The 19,724-nt window shown below is 37.8% G+C and overlaps 1 protein-coding gene across 6 annotated transcripts in view; it reads left to right on the top strand.

Moving 5' to 3' along the window:
* Sec15 (exocyst complex component Sec15) overlaps positions 1 to 19,724 on the top strand; it is a 233,595-nt gene that overhangs the window by 157,843 nt on the left and 56,028 nt on the right. For all 6 annotated transcript variants that reach the window (XM_067147038.2, XM_067147037.2, XM_067147041.2 and 3 more), the window contains exons 11-13: positions 3,120 to 3,298; positions 3,387 to 3,578; positions 13,564 to 13,789. In XM_067147038.2, coding sequence (XP_067003139.1) covers positions 3,120 to 3,298; positions 3,387 to 3,578; positions 13,564 to 13,789 — 597 coding nt within the window. The remainder of the gene's footprint in view (positions 1 to 3,119; positions 3,299 to 3,386; positions 3,579 to 13,563; positions 13,790 to 19,724) is intronic.

A 19,724-nucleotide genomic window follows, 5' to 3' on the forward strand; every position in this document is an offset into this window, starting at 1 on the left:
CTGCTGAGCTAGCAAGAAGAAAAAAAGAAAGAAATATGTTAAACGGCCATTACCTTGTTGAAGAGCTGCTGCCCGAAGGAAGAGGCGCAACCTGCCCTCTGCTATACTTCCATACACTAAGCGAGATGTTGTTGAAGTGGCCAAGAGCCGAGAAAATCTGCAGTTTTTAATCCCTCGTGGAAGATTCGAGGCCTTTCATGAATAATAAAGACACACCCACTCAACTTTATTGGGTAGCTAAGAGTTACACATGGAAATTTGAAGGCAAAACCTCTGATAGGTGAAAAATTAATTACAGAAATTACTGATTGGCTAAGTTCAAAACAGGCAGAAAGAAAGCTTAATATTGCCAACCCACAAATGAAAGAACAAAATTTAGCAAAGACCAAAACTTATAAATACAAAATTTCTTCAACAAAAGTTCCTTCACTTCGCACCAGGGTGCATGGTCATAGTTTTTGGTAGAGACATCTGTGAGAGAATGTCCACACTTCTTGATAATTAGTAAACAAAAACAATTCGAAATTAACACAGTGACATCTTCAGATAAAGGGTGGAATTAATTCAGTTTTAAAGTTCAGAGTTTCAGCTGTAGAGGAGTAATTTAAGGCGGAAAATTCAAATGCGCGGCGTATAGGTGTACCAACCGGTACAATTATTATTATTATTATTATTATTATTATTATTATTATTATTATTATTATTATTATTATTATTACGGAGATATCCATGGAGCAGAAAGAGGTGAAAGAAGATGCTGGGGTGAATGGGTCTAACTACAATATCAAAAATTGAATTAAAAGTTTTAACTAAAGGTTATATTTCTTTTAGAATTTCCAACCTAACAAATTTCTTCACTGAGTGAACAATAACAAATTTGTGGATTAAAATAGAGAATCCCAGAATAGGGCATTTAACAATTGAATGGGTGAAAACCATAACGGTATAAGTAACATTTTGGTCATTCAGAGAAAAAGACATTTAAACATCTTCAACACCCATATAAAGCATGGTATTTGTAGTTATACCACCCATCACTAGAGCGCAGAATATTACCGCTATCACTTGTATCCCCTGGTTGGTGAAAGGATACATCCTCCTGGAGTTACATCCTGCACTAAACTCATTTTTTAAAGAAATGTCACTTATACCGTTATGGTTTTCACCCATTCAATTGTGGACTTCAAGCCCTAGATTTAAAAGTTCTGAGCTACAAGCTCAAGTTTACAAAATTTACAATTCAAAATGAGGAATAATTTAGTCAAAGGCAGAAATCCTCAAATTCAAGAGCACTTGCTCCAAAAATTACAATCTCTAGCCTTCCAGAGGCACCCCTCACTATTGCCAAAACTTATGAAAGAGCTTACATGCTCTCAGTTTCTTACAGCCTACTCAAGGCAACATTACATCCAAATCTTACACTCTCAGGCCTCACAAGGCACGATTTACAAATGGAAATAGTTTTACACGGGGGTACCTAGTACCCAACCTACTGGGCCTTTTTGGAAGAGAATAGGTTAAATGAATGGCGCGAACAAAAACTGAATGGAGGCGTACACTTGCGCTCTTAGATAATGACATATAAAAACCCTAACAGGGCTCTGGGCCCAACGAAACAGGGGCTAATCCCAAGCCACTGAGGTTACTCACATGGAAATAAATTTAATACATTACAGTAAGAAAACAGTTACGAAATCGTAGTCACCTCAAAGCAAGATGAAGGGGAGCTCGAGAGAGTAACTCACTCTCTATCCCCAATGTACAGTTAAAGACTTTATGAAGTTTTACATTAGCCAAAAGAAAATTTACTTTTTAGAAAAGGTTTGTTACATAGTTAAAAATTTGGACCTTCCCCTCTGATAAGTCTGCGGAGGTTGCTACAGGAAAGAGAATATAAGTGGCCATTACCTGGCTGATGTACTGCCTGCTGAAGAATGAGGCATCCCTCCTCCTGCCTTAACACACACACTCAGAAAGACGACGATCAAGAGACAAGGAAACTTGAAAAGCCACAACTTACATACCCTCAGGGAAGGTTCGAGAGTATTCTGGGCTAATCCGGACACACCGTCTCATTTTTATTGGCTGAGCCCAAAAGTTACACTCAAAACAGAACAAGAAGCCTGTGATAGGCTGAAAATTAATTACAAAAAATTCTCATTGGCCAGATTCAAAACTGGTGGAATGAGACAGAAGTGTTGCAAACCTAGAATTACATATAAAAAAAACAAATCAAAGTTGAGAAAACCTATAAATACAAAATTTCTTTCAATAACAACTTCCTTTACCTTGCACCAGAGTGCATGACCATAGTCTTTTTGGTAGTGACATCTGTGGAAAAATGTCCAAACTTCTTGATGTACAACTAAAACAAAACCAAGAGAAATTCAAATCAGTTTAGGAAACTTCAGAATAACACAATTACTTAATATTTCAGTAGGGACATCTTCTGATTAAAGTTTCAACTTTATGTAGTAGCAATTTCACATTTTGGTCGATAGAAGAGTTCATTAAGGCGCTTATTTTAATGTGCGGAGTTGAGGTGTACCTCCCGGTACAATTGTTGTTGTTATAATAATACTAATTATTATTTATATTATTATTTGTTTTATGTCACATTAACTACTTTTATGGTTTTCGGAGAAGCTGAGGTGCCAGAGTTTAGTCCTGCAGGAGTTCTTTTACACGCCAGTAAATCTACTGACACGAGGCTGATGTATTTGAGCACCTTCATATACCACCGGATTGAGCCAGGATCGAACCTGCCACATTGCGGTCAGAAGGCCAGCGCCTCAACCGTCTGAGCCACTCAGCCCGGCATTATTATTATTATTATTATTATTATTATTATTATTATTATTATTATTATTATTATCATCCTATACAAAAATTGGATCTTTTTATTTTTCATTATCATTTCCTTCATTCTGAGCTGACAAATCTTACAGTCCTGACTTTTGAGTGGAATGCGTCAACTTCATTTCATTCACTTTTCTGTACAAATAAGTGATCAGATTGGTGAAATACCTCCTCTTGTCTTGAACCATTTCTTAGTTGACACTTATTTCTGTTTGTAAGTAATGTTAACAGAGGCTAACTACCACTTCTATTGCTTCTAGGTGGAAAACCAGGCAGAATATGACAGCATAGTAGGGTCTTTTCCATTTCATGACGTGGCCTTAGAAGTCTCACCTTTCCCCAAACGCTTCCCGTTTTCTCCTTTGGTACCAAAGGTTTATCAGCAAGTGAAGGAATTCATCTATGCTTGCTTGAAGTTTTCTGAAGACCTCAATCTAAGGTAATGGTGCATGTTTGCTATAATATGACGTATTCTCACTATAGTTGAGAATAACCCCCATTTCTCATATTCACATTTCTGTTTCCAGCCAAGCAGAAGTAAACGATATGATCAAGAAGTCAACAAATTTGCTGCTGACACGCTCCTTCAGTGGCTGCCTGTCATCGCTGTTCCGTAAGCCTAGCCTGGCCTTGCTGCAAGTGATTCAGATCATCATCGACATGGGATATTTGGAGGAGGCAACAGTTTACCTTGAGGAGTTTGTGTCGAATATTACAGGGTTAGTTTTATATTCTTATCAGAACCTTGAACAGCACTTGTCGTTCTTCATTGTACCATGGAGAAGATTGCAGGGCAAACTTTCGTAAAACCTCCCTAAGACTGAGGCACTTAATTCCAACCAGATATTCTCAGAATTTAATTATTTACAAACATTTAAACTTTTAAGTGATTTATCCCAGAAATGTTCACCCCTAAACCATTATCAAACTACAAAGAATATGTCACTATCAACTGGGGCAGTGGAAGGATACAGTATGGTTGCTTTGCCTCCATTGAACGATCTGTGGTTGAGTTTTAATTAATTAATATTGTTTACTTGATGATATAGATGTCGATACCCATAGGGAATCAGAAATATTTGTTCCGAATGAGTAAATTTTTAATAGCAATATAAATTGTCCGTTAATGGACATTATAAATTTTTCAGCTAACTCATTCCTGGTTGCCAGCGTTTCGCCCCCGTGTGCTAGGCTGGGCTCATCAGTTGGTACCTAGCACACCTACTGATGAGCCCAGCCTAGCACATGGGGGCGAAACGCTGGGAACCAGGAATGAGTTAGTTGGAAAATTTATAATGTCCAATAATGGACCATTTATATTGGTATATCATTTACTTGCCGACGTCCTATGACGTGGCGTGCTGATTGAACTTCCTTTGTCCCTTAAAAATTGTGACTGGCTGTGCTGGGCTTCAGCCCATGATCTTGGGATCTACAGGCTGTTATTCTTGCCACTGATCACAGAGGGAGCTAGACAGTTTGTTGTAGAAGTTTAGTTATGGTGTGTTTTCTCTGTACTGTTCCATAGATCAGTCTGGCATCTGAAAACTACATTAACTAAATTACTGTGTAATTTATAGAGAGATAGGAACAAGAAAAGGAACACATAGTAGGATGAACATAATGGAAGGTCATTGTGGGAAGAGAGAGAAACAGAAAAATGGTAAAAGGACAAACAAGAAAACACACAAGGACAAGGACCATGACTGTCTATACATCTTCAAACAGTTTGAATAAATACGCACTCTTCTCATCAATCCCGCCCTCTTGTTGAAGCTAGAAAGCAGAAACAACCTTTTCGGGGGCCAAGAAGAAATGGATGTCGGAGAACTGGGATTGATGAGGAGAGAGCCTTTCTGTTTGAAGAGGCAGTGTATAGAGATGTGGAGTTTGTCGTCGTCTCCTCTTTCTGTTGCTTCCTCTTTCCACACTGACCTGCTATTATGTTTGCCCTATTACGTGTTCCTTTCTTTGTTCCTATCTCTCTGTGCATGACTTGATTTGACACTTGTTTGTTCTTTCCAATACTAAAATTACTACATAAATAGGTAAATAATTGTGAAAATTATAGATGCTTTAAAAAAGAAAGTTTTTACAGCTTCTTAAACCTACAGATAGGTGCCCTAAATAGTCCAAATTGCTGATTAACTCTTGGGGGTCCAATGTCAAAACTCAGTCCGACACTGCTTTTTATGTTGGACCTAGTCTGACTTAACTTTCAAACCAGGTTTCTTGTACATTTGCGGAAAATTGTGTGTGGTGTTTCACTTGCTTTTTCTCTATACAGTATATTTAATACTCAGAGATTATCAGGGCAACCTGAATAATAAGATAAGTAGTTGATTGCTAACCCATTCAAAAATAACAAATTTTATGGATCATTACAGTAAATTCAAAGGGACTTGAGTTTCCGAGTGTTTTCCTAACTTTTTCTCTTTTGAGAGTTTTTCTTGTTTTTTAGCGTTTTGTTTCATAATATTTTGCCTTGTGGTAAATTAATTGTATCTCTTACTTGATAGTTCTCATTTAATAGATTCATGTATCTTCTTACCCTGTTCAGTGATTTGTACGAATTTAGGCTGAACCTCCTTAACGAACATGCCACCCCTGAGCTAGGTTCATTTATGGCAGGATAGGGTGCAATATGTTGTGGATTTTGTTTTTGAATTGTGTTCCAGAGATTTAACTTTTGAAAATGCTGTAAATCAGTCTTGAATTCTTAGCATACTGTGAGGATTGTCAGTTGCTCATACACCAGGACTGCAACCCTCGGAATCCAGAGTGATTAAAATCCAGAAGCCTCTTACGGAAGTTAGGCCAGAAGCTGGATAAAGATCACTTCATCATAGATCAGGGTTGGTGTGAATGAGTTTTTCTGACCACCTAGCCATAATCCTGAGCCTTGCAGACAGCCACTATAGACCATCTTCAGCTGGATATATTATAATATTGGTCTCTAAAATAACATAGTTCACTACTGTCAAATATCACTATTCTTATCTTAAAATGTTTTTGTACTTAAGTATCACAGTTCATTTCTACTGCTGTTTTCTCAAAATGTTGTCATAATAATATACAGTCATGAAAACTTGCTAGCACCAGTTGATTACATTTGGGATACACTCCTAGCAATAGCTCGCCACAGGCGAGAGACGAAACATAATTTATCTCCAAGAAGGCTGCAGGAAACAAGCCCATACGGACTTGAGGAAGTAAGTCTCAAAACTAATATTCACTACCTTTCATTCACATTTGACACAGCATTTTCCAATACTGTTCTTCCCTCTTTTTTTTCAGACATCACATATCCACTGTATTTCACTGCAGTAGATATAATCTGACTTTCTACAATTCACGTCCGTACGAGCCATGAACAACTGACCACAAGGTCCAAGGATGTTCCCTCTTGTTCAAACTATACAGCAACATCTAGCAAATGGGCTATTATATATTTCCCCATGCCTCAGGTCAAGACAACATACTTGTATCTAGGGTGACCAGATGCAAAGAGAAGAGAAAAAAAAAAAGAAAAAGAAAGAGGACAAAACTATTTTAAAAGTAGGACAATGCTGGTAAAAAGAGGACACAGACATCATCCATTGAGAGTCTGAATTTAGACATATATTCTAATTTTCCCATACATAAACAACATTTATCCATTTCCAGATTCTTACAAAATTGAAACACTGAAACTAATTTACAAGCTTTGCTGGTACTTTCCTTAACATTCAGTTGTCTTCAGGAGTTTTGGCATGTCTAACATGTCTGTCTGTTAGGTCATCAGCCCAGAGGTTGGTTGGATCCTCAAACAGCACCACCAAAGGTTATGCAGTTACGGGGAAACCACAAAACCAATGGCAGTGCCAAAATTAGGCTTACTAGGCAAAATGAGGAGCAAGGTAGTTCGCCATTGCTTTCCTCACTGGGCCAAAAAGCGCTGTTGCAATACAACTGACCCCATGAGTGGCACGTTTCATAACACTCGGATGCACTGGTTGTGCGCCAAATGTCATTACTCAGCACTATCCATACCCCAGCACACAACCATGGATAAGATGGGGACTTCGGTGAAAGCTACAGTTTGCTCTGGCCTGTGCTATGAGACAGATGCGAAAGTACTCCATCGTTACTTATAAAAAGATAGACATGTAAACTTCTTTAGATTATACTAGCTGATGTACCCGTGCTTTGCTACGGGATTCTCAGAAAGACTGTCTTTGTGTTTTTCCTAACTGAAGTCAACACAGGTCATTACAAAAACATCAGTAGCAATGTAGCGATTAACAATGTTATCATAAAAAATACTTGATCAATTGAAAAGCCACACATTTTCTCACTTTTAACGAACAGTACTACAGTAACACTAAGTTTATACAAGGAGTATTTTATTATACCTCCTATTCAATACAATCCACTATTGCATCGTTAAATGAGCATAGAAACTACCAATAATAAAATACTCCTTGTATAAACTTAGTGTTAAAGTTGTTTTCAATACGGAACAATGATGAGAATAATGACTTGTAAAACAGTACTAGGGTGCCGATCTAACAGTCCAAAGTTTCAGTGCTGGAATGACCAGGCCACAGACAACCGTGAAAACTCCTCTGCCATTATATATGTAAGTGTGCACACTGCTCATTCCAATCAGTGCCTCAGAGTAGGAATTGAATAGCTCGAATGTCATGATGGACCAATGTGTTACATACCAGTACTATCAGAAAATTTATGAACCAGAGTAATGGCATGCTAAAGAAGAAAGTTATCTAACTCCCCAGCTACTTCCCACCAATATTCAGACAGGCTGTTAGGCCCCGTTCACAATGCAAACGTAACCGTAAACTTAACGACGTAACGTAATCATAAAATTAACGTAAAAATTGTGACATTCACAATGGAGAATTAACGTAAAGAGTACACAGCAGCCAATCAAAACACTGCCATGTTATTTAGCACGGAAGTCGGGTTTTGGGCTGTCTCTCAGTTTCATATTTCAGTACCTCGATGGAATCAAACAACGTGGTAGCGATATTCATATTACTTCAAACATCTATTGCTTTGCTCCTGGGAGCTTTGTACCTGGAAAGGCGATCTAAACAACAGTGCAGAAAATGGGTTCATCCCTTGAATCAAAGGAGGTTACCTCAATGCGATTTGGGTAATGTAATGTAAGAAATGACCCTCATCAGTTCGCTTTGGACATGCAGATGAAACCTGAATTGTTTGCCTTTCTTACGATTTGCTTCCCCTTTTCTAATAAAAAGAAATGTAAGGTCTCTTTTACCGACATTTATGCCCCTATCTATCACACCCCGATGAGATATTCGGATGATATCGTTTTCGTAAACTAGTAGTCCGTATAATGTTAAGAAATATACAGGCACAATGTTTTATTTATGACAGGGATTGTCTCTCGTCTGTTCGCCAGCGCTGCGAGTTTGTCTCCTGCCATTTACAGTCAGATTTCATTGCTACAGGATATTCCACCTATAATTTTTCGGTACAGCATCTTTATAATACTTTTTCCAAAGATTATTTTGAAAGAGAATTACAAGTGTTTCGTCGAAAGAAGTCATATCGTGCACAAAATACAATGTTTACCTCTGCTCTGATTGGCTGGTTCTTAAAGTTAACGTAAAATTAACCGCACGAGCTTGGAGTTTGCAATATCTTAATTTTACGGACTCACAGTTAAGTTTACATCGGCGCATTGTGAATGCTTCCATTAGATAAGATGGCCGCTAACATCTAAGTTAACGTTAATTTTAAGTTTACGTTACGTTACGTTTGCATTTTGAATGGGGCTTTATACTCGGTACGACCGAGCGAGTTTTCAGTGCGGTTAGGGGCGTGCAGCTGTGAGCTTGCATCCGGGTGATAAAGCGTTTGAACCCCAGCATCAGCAGTCCTAAAGATGGTTTTCCGTGGTTTCCCATTTTCACACCAGGCAAATGCAGGGGTTGTAGCTTAATTAAGGCCATGGCCGCTTCCTTCCCACTCCTAGTCTTTCCTATCCAACCATCGCCATAAGTACTATCTGCGTCGGTGCAATATAAAGCAAATTTTTAAAAGTCGGTATGCAGCAGTAATCTCATCTATTGCAGATGAGTGGTAACAGAAGATACAAAAGCACATCACAACAAACAATGGCCATTGCAGTGTTATTGTTGATCATTTATATGAGCTTTCTATATTGTAGGCCTTCACATTTAGTTTTCTTTCGACTCTACGATATTAGGGCGTCTTATAAAATTATTTATTGCGTAGACTGTAGATTCTTATTCCCCGACTTTACATACTGATTTTCATTAAATTCTGTTTACTCATTTTCTTGTGACTTGGCGCTAATATGGACTTTGCAACAAAAATCCAAATTCATTAATATTTCTGTTATTATTAGCTGGAACGGTAAAGATGTATAAGACACAAATGATCGGAAATTTAATACTATATAACTTTAGTTGTGTAGTATTTATCAATAGGACTACTAATAACATAAATATTTGAGAATTACATCTTAGGTCTTCCCCTAAACTACCATTTCATTCAGCCTGACTAAAATTATTTATGGCCTAGATTGTAGCAACTTATTCCCTGACTGCATACCGATTTTCATTAAATTCTCTTCAGCCATTTTCTCGTGATGCACGTACATACAGACAGACAGAAACAACGGAAAATTTAAAAAGTGCATTTCGTTGTTATTGTGGACATGACTGATACAGAAATAGCATAGTTTTTAAATTCTGAGCAGTGTACAGACAAAACTCTTATTTTATATGTACAGATTGATCATTAAGATGATTTTCAAAGAACCTGTTTTGAAACAGTTCCTATTACAGTATTAGTCCATTGTACTCAGATCAATGAAAATAGTCTTTGTACATTTACATTATGCCCAGGTGTAGAAAAAAATTATTCTGCCTGTTTCAATAACTCTGAACTACAATCAACTGACTTATGTGAATTGAAATACTTCATCCGTTTCTGACAAGGTAAATGGTTAAATTCAGTATCATTACTACTCTCATTCAGGAATTGTTTGAAATTGCAGAACTGATCAAAATATTTCACATCATCAAATTGAAAGGATTTAGACTTAGCTTGCAAATACAGAATGCAGTTTTCAGCACGATAATAATCAGTCACTTTTCAGCACCATCCATTTAAAACAGGCTTCCTTCAAATCCTGGTTATCTCTTGTCGCTTGTCACGTTGTCAGCTGTCACACATTAACATAGCAGTGTTCTGATGGGGTATTGCTGACAGAGAAGTATGCGATATACAGAGTGATAAATAGCGTCTATTATCACAATACAAGGCATGCATAGAATATTCGTATGTACTGTATAGGTTGACATCCGGGGATTAAGTGAAGTAAAAGGGAAGGGAATGAAGAAACTAAAAAAGGGGTACACCGTGTACTGGATGGAGTGGGATTTGTAGTGAATCAGAATGTTGAACCAATAGCTGAAGTTGAGTATGTAAATCAAAGAATTATAATCATGCACATGCATGTAAATGAGGAACTATTGAAGATAGTACAGGTGTATGCTCCACAGACAGGATGTAGCATGGAAGATAAAGATGATTTCCTCAATGAACTGGAAACACATATTGTTGGAGATGGAATCATGATAATGGGAGATCTGAATGCTCATGTGGGAACTGATCGAATGGGATATGAGGATGTTCTGGGCCCACATGGGTATGGGTATGAAGATGGAGAGAAACTGTTAGACTTTTGTATCAGAAATAACCTGATAATAAAGAACACATGGTTTATGAAGAGGAATAACCATAAGATCAGCCAATATAGTTGGGATGGACAGTATGGAACACTCATCAATTTTATAATAACAGACAGAGAATGGAGAAGATGTGTCATGAATACGAAGATAATCCCCAATGAAAGTATGGAAGGTGATCATAGATTATTAATTATGGAATTAAAACATGTAAAAATCCCTAAAATTGTACTGAAGAAAAACCAAAGATCAGAATTTGGGAATTGGAGGAGGAGGATGAAAGAATGGCATTCCGAGATTGGATAAAAGGGAAGTTGCCTAACACGGAAACACAAAGTGGAGAATAAGAGTGGGACAATTTAGGAAAGACATTTGTGGAAGCAGCAATTGACGTATGCAGAAAAACAAAAGCAAAGTTTAAGGGAAAGGAGACACGGTGGTGGATAGACAAAATAAAAACAAAAATAAAATGGATAAGGAAAAGCAAAACAGTATTGGAGGGATGGGAATAAGATAGAAAGGTTACAGAGAGTTTACAACAAAATTGAGCAAGATAGTCGAGGAAATCGGAAACTATTATACAGAGTAATAAAATCAAAAAGAATAAAGAAAAATCAAGGCATTAGAGAGTGAAGATGGATCCGTGACGAAAAGGGTCTTCAGAAGGTGATGGCAAAGTATATTGAAAAACTTTATAATAAGGTTGACTGATCGGAGGAAGAAGGAGATAAGAAAATGGAAATAATAGATGGAGAAAAAGAAGAGAACCCGAAAACATGGTTGGAACTTGAAAGGGCAGTGAAAGCAATGACCAAAAGTAAAACAAGTGGAAAAGACAAATTAAATGCTGGAATGATTAAGGCAGCAGGAAGCATTGGACTACAGTGGCTATACCAAGCCCTCAATGCCATATGAAAGGATACCTGAAGATTGGCAACAAGGAAGCATTGTACCATTGTTCAAAAAAGGAAATAGGAGGAAATGTGAAAATTAGAGGTGTAACCCTATTATCACATGGGCTAAAAATAATCGAGAAAGTCATAGACAAAAGACTGAGGGATAATATAGAAACACATTTAGAGGAAGAACAATATGTCTTTATACCGAATAGATCAACAATAGACTTGATATTTACAGTGCGAACGATAATGGAAAAACATCTGGAACGGAACAAGGAAATCATCTTTGTATTTTTGAATTTGGAAAAAGCTTATGACACAGTTAAGAGAAAACATGTATGGGAATGCCTACTGAAAAGGAATGTACCAAAATCATTAATTAACAAGATAAAAATGTTGTATCATGAGAGTAAAAGCTGTGTGCAAGAGGATAGTGGTGACTCGAAAACATTTTATACAAAAAAAAAGTCTCAAGCAAGGAAGTGCACAGTCACCATTATTGTTTATTATATTGATGGATGAAATCATAAAACCTGTAAAACAGTATCAGTAGTGATGAAGTGAATGCTTTGGTATTTGCAGATGATGTGGTGATTTGGGGAAAGGGAGAAAAGGAAGTACAAAGGAGACTGAACATTTGGAATGAAAAGTTGAAGGAGTTTGGAATGGTAATTAGTAAAATGAAAACTGTAGTCATGCACTGTGGAAAAGAGAAAAAGAGAAGTCAAGCGAACATAGATGGAGAACAGTTACAGAATGTTTACATATCTGGGTAGCATTATTAATGGAAGTAATGAAATCAACCCTGAAATTAATAACAGACTAAGTAAAGGTACAATATTTTATCATCAAATCAGAGCGCTTTTCAGGGACGACAGATTACCCAACAGAATGAAATCGGTTGTAACATATGGACTAGAATCGCTGGTAACTAATAATAGACAAGATTGTAAGATCCAAACGGCACAAATGAAATTTTTAAGAACATCGATTAAAAAGACAAGAAGGGATAGAATTCAAAATATCCTATCAGAGAAGAGCTAAATATAGAACCGTTAGTGCAGAAGATATAGAAAGCAAGACTGAGATGGTTGGGACATGTAAAATGAATGGGAAAGGTACGGGTAGCAAGAAGAGAATTGGAAAGAGAAGTTAAGGGAAAGAGACCAGTTGGAAGACTGAGAAGAAGGTGGATGAATCAGAAGGACATTAGAGAAGCTGGATTGTATGTGGTGGAAGTAATGGAGCAGGAAAAGTGGAAGGACACAAAGGAGTGGAGGAGGCTTGTTAACCACACCCGGGCGACTGGAGTGGGATATTGATGATGATGTATATCCGTAATCACATTTCTATATATTGATATGATATCGATGCTGTTGCATAATAAAGAATGTGTGTAAAAACATAGTAAACAGATTACCCTAAAGTAAGCAGATTCACTGAAAAGGAAGACATTTAGATTTTTAAATAATCCAGCCGGGATCCTGGACAGTGGTCTAAAAAGGACGACTTGTCCAGATGAAAGAGGACGTCTGGTCACCCTACTTGCATCCCACATGTAATCAAGTGGTGCTAGCACGTTTTAACGACCCTGTTTTATTATGACAACGTTTCAAGACAACAGCAGTAAAATTGAACTGTGATATTTAAGTACAAAACATTTTTAAGATAAGGATAGTGATATTTGACAGTAGAGAACTATGCTATTTTAGAGACTAATATTATGATACATCCAGCTGAAGGCCAAAACTAGTACTGTAATGTAATATTAAATTACAAATACATATATTTGTGAATGTTATCGCATTGATTAGATGGGAACATCCAGACCTTATAATTGTGAATTGAATCATAGAAAGTACCTTTACCATTCTTTCTGCATAGCTGTTTTGACATAGAAGACATAAGTTCAGGCTGCTCAAGCGATTGTGACAATATAGCATGGGCTATTGGGCTTCTACTAGGAGAGCTAGTTCTTCCTAAGCTTATACAATACTTAGTAGAAACTTGTAACCACTTGTACAGTTGTGTATATAACTATACTCTTTTCTCCCTAGTGCACCCAAGGAAGGCCACAACCAGGGTCAGTCTACCATGTTCCGTGTGGCCAGAGATGATGCTGAACGACAGATCTGTGATAAGTTGAAACACAAGCTTGACGAGTTCTTAGAGCTGGAGAATTATGATTGGTTACTGGTAGAGCCTAAAGGTCATGCATCAAGTTTCATCACAGATCTCATTGCTTTCCTCCAGAGCACATTCTTGTCCTTCACAAACCTGCCAGTGAGTATGGAAGTTGAAAAGTATTATAAACTATTTTGGGTCTGGTCTGCAGTTTGAATGTTTTAAAAGAATATTCCGTTTACTATAGATCAGTCGCAATCAAAATTTGAAATTATTACTGTTTAACTTTGGTAATGGTAGGTTCACAAATTTGATTCATAATTCCATGTATAGTCCCAAAATTAACCTTTTTACTGCCAAGTTTTGATGACCAGGTGACCCCTTTGGACCGGGTTCTTTTAAAGGAAGAAGCACTTCTACAGATCAATTTTTACTGATAATATTGACAGAATGCACATCTGCCCCGTAGCCTCACTGACCAATACAGGGTTGGAGATGAGGGGCCTATTCCACAGAAGTATGGTCTTGTACATTACAAGTTACTAGTGTGGGTTCTTGTAATGTATGGTGTTGTATATTTCTGTTCCACAAAAGATTGAAAGTCTCCTGTATATTACCAGTGAATTGTTACAAATTTTACAAGTGACGACATATCAATAAACATACTACGTCATAGCATGAATCAGCTGTTTATTTTCGTATTCCATTCGTTGAATTAGGTTATGCTTGCCTCATTTATTGTAATATCGTATTTTAAGGTAAGTTATGCAGCAAAGATTCAAAGAACTCTAATATTTCTGTGAATTTCTTAGTGCTACAATGTTTCAGTTTTTCAGTTTATTTCTTTGATGCTCCGTTATTATCACCCATTCTGTTCTTCCACGATCCTCGCATATGTTCCACGATAGTCTGACATACCTCGGTCTGTTGTTAGGAATCAGATGCCGCTAATAACGATATTCGGCCGCCAGACTTAATTGTTACAAAATTGCAGACTCTGCATGAATTGTTAAAATGGTAATAAATAATTTCGTGTGGCTATTTCTAGCTGAGTGCAGCCCTTGTAAGGCAGACCCTCCGATGAGGGTGGGCGGCATCTGCCATGTCTAGGTAACTGCGTGTTATTGTGGTGGAGGATAGTGTTATGTGTGGTGTGTGAGTTGCAGGGATGTTGGGGACAGCACAAACACCCAGCCCCCGGGCCAGTGGAATTAACCAATGAAGGTTAAAATCCCTGACTCGGCTGGGAATCAAACCCGGGACCCTCTGAACCAAAGGCCAGTATGCTGACCATTCAGCCAACGAGTTGGACGTTAAAAATGGTCATAGTTTATGATTTTCATTTCCGTGTTGACGTATAACTAATATAATAGAGTTTGAGGGATCTTCCACCATTCAACACAATGTAAATTATTTGAAATTTATTAAGTGAAGACCGGTTTCGACTCCCTTGGAGTCATCATCAGTTCTTGTAGATAATTAAATGAGTTTCCTATTGATTTAATTATCTACAAGAATGGAAAACTATAAGTCAGGTCAGGAGTGATCCTGATACCGTATCAGACAGTAGACGGTACTACCTGCGACTGTCTGGCCGAGGGTTGGGCGGCCGACACCAAACCTGACAAACTAGGGGAAGACCAACAGCTACGGGTGGAGGAGTTTTCCCTAGAAGGTTTGATGAGACCCTTGTGTAGGAAATGACACATAAATTCATCAGCTGCTGCCTTGCAGTGAGGTAGGGGACTGCCAAAGGCTAAGGGAGAATACCCTTGACAGAAAATCCCCAGCAGTGTTAGGCTTAGCAAGTCAACTGAAGGGTTATATCGATTGCTTTCAACTACAAAACGAGCCTCGGAACGCAAAGAAAATACCGTATAGACACGTCTTCTCAAACATCTGCAACGTATGATGACCGTAAGGCTGATGTTCAAGTACGATGTTCTGAGAAGAAGCCCAAAAGAAAGAGTCCTAAACACAGAATTGGAACATTAAATATCCTGACCCTGACTGGCAGAAGCGAGGAGCTGATAGATATGATGGAAAGGAGGAACCTCTGTATTCTTGGCCTGAGTGAGGCAAAGTGGAAGGGAAGAGGAACAAAAAAGCTAAGAAAAGGATACAAACTACATTGGAATGGAAATAAAACAGAAGCCAAAAATGGTGTAGGTTTTATATTAAGAGAGGACATTGATGTCATCAGTGAGGTAATATATGTTAATGAAAGAATTATTAAGTTGAACATCTCTCTTAACAAGAGTGTGCTGACAGTAGTCCAGGTGTATGCCCCACAGACTGGCTGTAACGAAGAGGAAAAAGAACAATTCCGAACTGATTTAGAAGAAGCTATAGAAAGAGAGGAAAATATCATAATAATGGGAGATCTAAATGCTCAAGTTGGATCAGACAGGCGTGGATATGAAAATGTACTAGGTCCACATGGTTATGGAGACAGGAACCCAGCAGGAGAAAAAGTCTTCTAGATCTATGTGTAAGGAATGGCTTGAGAATAAACAGTTGGTTTCAGAAGCAGCTAAGTCATAAACTAACAAGATACAGTTGGAATGGAGATACTAAAACTCTGATAGATTATTTTATATCTGACAATGAAGCAGGAAAGACCATATGTGATGTCAGAGTTATACCAAGTGAAAGCCTGGACAGTGACCACAGACTTATCCTCGCAACAATAAAGCACATTGAAATTTATAGACCTCAGAAATACAGGAAACCAAAAATTAAGACATGGGAGCTAAAGAAGACAGAGAAACAAGTTGAATACACAAAAAAAGTGACCAATAAATTACCATCAGATGCATTACAAGAAGGCAACATCGAGTGGACTAGATTCAAAGAAAGCATTGTCGGAGCTGCATTAGAAGTTTGTGGTAAAACTAATAGCAAAATGAAGGGAAAAGAAACTCCTTGGTGGAACGATCGGGTGAAGATTGCTGTGAAAGTGAAAAATGAAACCAGGAAAGCCAGAGACAAAGAAATGCAAAAAGGAAGTCAAAGGAACGAATCTAGAGTAAACGAACTGCAGCAGAAATACAGAGATCAGAAGTTACAAGTAAAGAAAATTGTGGCCGAAGAAAAACAGAAAGCTTGGACTGATTTCACAGATAAACTAGAGCAAGACAGCAAAGCTAATTCTAAACTACTTTACCGAACAATACGAAATATAAGAAGAGAGAATGAATACATAACAGCAATAGAGGAACCAGATGGTAACATAGTTACGGAGGAGACAGAAATAAGGAAGATCATGAAATCCTATTTTGATAATTTATACAACAGTACTGGGAAAAACTCCAATGATGTAACCACGCAGGTCAGTTTAAGCTGCAATGATGAGCCTGACCAAGAGAGTCCGCCAGCATGGAAGGAAGTAGAGACGGCCCTTAATAGTATGCCCAAAGAAAGATCTACAGGATTTGATGAAGTCAGTGCAGATATGATCAAAGCAACTGGCGCAATAGGAATACAGTGGCTTCATAGAGTAATTAATGCAATATGGAAGGAAAGGAAAGTCCCAGATGATTGGAAAAAGGGAATAATAATACCTCTCTTCAAAAAAGGAAGCTGGAAGAAATGTAGCAATTATAGAGGGATCACTTTGTCTCATGGTTTGAAAATATTTGAGAAAATACTTGAAAAAAGGCTAAGGAAAATAATAGAACCACAACTACAGGAAGAACAATATGGATTCAGAGAACACCGATCAACTACCGATCTCATATTTGCACTTAGAATACTGTTAGAAAAGCATTGGGAGAAGGGCAAAGACTTAACACTAGTGTTTTTGGATCTCGAAAAAGCATTTGATAGTGTTCTAAGCAAGACTATATGGGAATGTTTAAGAAAGAAGAATGTACCCAAAGGGCTTATCCAGAAAGTTAAAATGCTTTACGAAGACTGTTGCAGTTGCGTACAGATAGGAAACGGTAATTCTGATTGGTTCCAAACCACTAAAGGAATGCAACAAGGCAGTACCCTTTCACCATTACTTTTTATCACTGTCATGGATGAAGTCATGAAAGAAATTAAGCAGAAGAACAATATGGACATCAATGCATTTGCATTTGCAGATGATGTAGTAATTTGGGGAAATACAGAGAAGGAAGTCCAAGAGAGGCGGAACACCTGGAATGAACATTTGAAAGCACACGGATTAACAATAAATAAATCGAAAACTGTTACTATGTCTGTCAACAGGCAGAAGAAGAAAGGAAAAATAATGCTGGAAGGTACACAACTGGAAACAGTAGACCAATATAAATATCTTGGGTGCATTATTTCAAGTGATAACAGAATACAGCATGAGATTAACAAGCGCATTCAAAAATCAGCTCAGTTTTACCATCAAGTTCGGAACCTCCTCTGGAACGAACAAGTTCCCTTAAGATCAAAGCAGATTCTATTCCAATCATACTTCACCCCCATAATAACATATGGCCTAGAAACCTGCACAACAACCCAACAAGTGGACAGCAAACTACAAGCCGCAGAAATGAAGTTCCTACGAACTATGGTACAGAAGACAAAAAGGGACAGGGTAAGGAATGAAAGAATAAGGGAGCAAGCTGGTGTGTACCCATCCCTGAATGAAAGTGACAAGGGCCCGTTTGAAATGGTTTGGCCATGTCAAACGAATGGACGATGGAAGGACAGCAAAACAATGGCTACACACAGTCGTGGCCGGAAAACGACCGGTAGGAAGACCTAGGAAGAGGTGGCTGGACCAAGTGAAAGAGGACATAGGAACAAGAGGAATCAGCTGGGATGTCGTCTTGAGAGAAGAGTGGTGCATGGAGTAGAGAGTGCTCGTAAACCACACCCGGGCAACTGGAGTGGAAAACTGATGATGATGATGATGATGATGATGAATGGAAAACTGGTCTTCACTTAATGAATTTCAAATATTTTAAATTGTGTTGAATGGTGGAACATCCCTCAAATTCTATTATATTTGTTAAAATGGTGTCAAGAGAAATAAAGTTATTCATTTTGAAGGAAATAGAAAGAAGGAAAGATATTCTTTTCGGTGCATTCAGTGAGAGTCTGGAAAAACAAACAGTTGGATGGAAATATTTAACTTGGGAAAAGCTCATGGATCTTTTGAGGGGAAAATTTGGACATACGTAAGAGATATTCTGCTCATTAATGATTCCAGGATTGTCATTCTTGGAAAATGTTTGTTCAGTATTTTCAGGCCAACAAACAGTTTGAGGAAATGTTATATCATTTATTGCAGCTACCACAGAATGTATTGACATACAGACCGAAGGTTTTGCCATCCCATGCACATCTACAATACCATGGTACTGACCACCATTTCCTAGCCAATGTAGAGGTGTTGTTTAGCAGAGAGAGATGTGTTTCTGTTCGTAGGATGTTTTAACCTATGCCCAATATCTATCAAAAGTTCTTCCACTTGTATTGTGCTTAACCTAAAACCCACATTGTATTCAAATACAGTGTTAAACTGGAAGTTTATTCTTTCCCTATACATACGGTAGTTTTCATTTTCATCACCATCACCACTGCTAGACCACATGTTTATCAAAATGTATCTGAAATAATTATATTTAAATAGCACTAGTACATATATATAATATTGTCCTTTCGCTGGTAGAGAATACTTCCCAATTCACTAGTAAGTTAAAAGTACTAGTACATTCATGGAACACACCGATAAAAATTCACTGGTGATTTGTAAGTATGGAGTAGTAAAGTAAAACTGTAGAAAATTCTTTTGTGGAACAGGAACTCTGGTATTGTACTAGTTACTAGAGAATTTACTCGTAATGTACAAGACCATACTTTTGTGGAATAGACCCGAGGTGAGATGATATTTGACAGCTTGTGTTTACGACTGGATGCCCTTCCTGATGTCAGTGTCAGTTGAGAAGATAATGAAAATAAAATGAATGATGATGAATGAAACTGAGTAAGAAAGTGGAAGAAATCGGCTGTGGCTTATGAATTGGAACTGTCGTGGCATTCACTAGGGAGTGAAAAAGGGAAACCATAGAAAACCATTCTTAGGACAGCTGACGGTGGAATTCGAACCCACTCGCCTCCTGAATGCAGA

Source organism: Anabrus simplex, chromosome 5 (assembly GCF_040414725.1).
Source record: "Anabrus simplex isolate iqAnaSimp1 chromosome 5, ASM4041472v1, whole genome shotgun sequence".
Classification (NCBI taxonomy): Eukaryota; Metazoa; Arthropoda; class Insecta; order Orthoptera; family Tettigoniidae; genus Anabrus; species Anabrus simplex.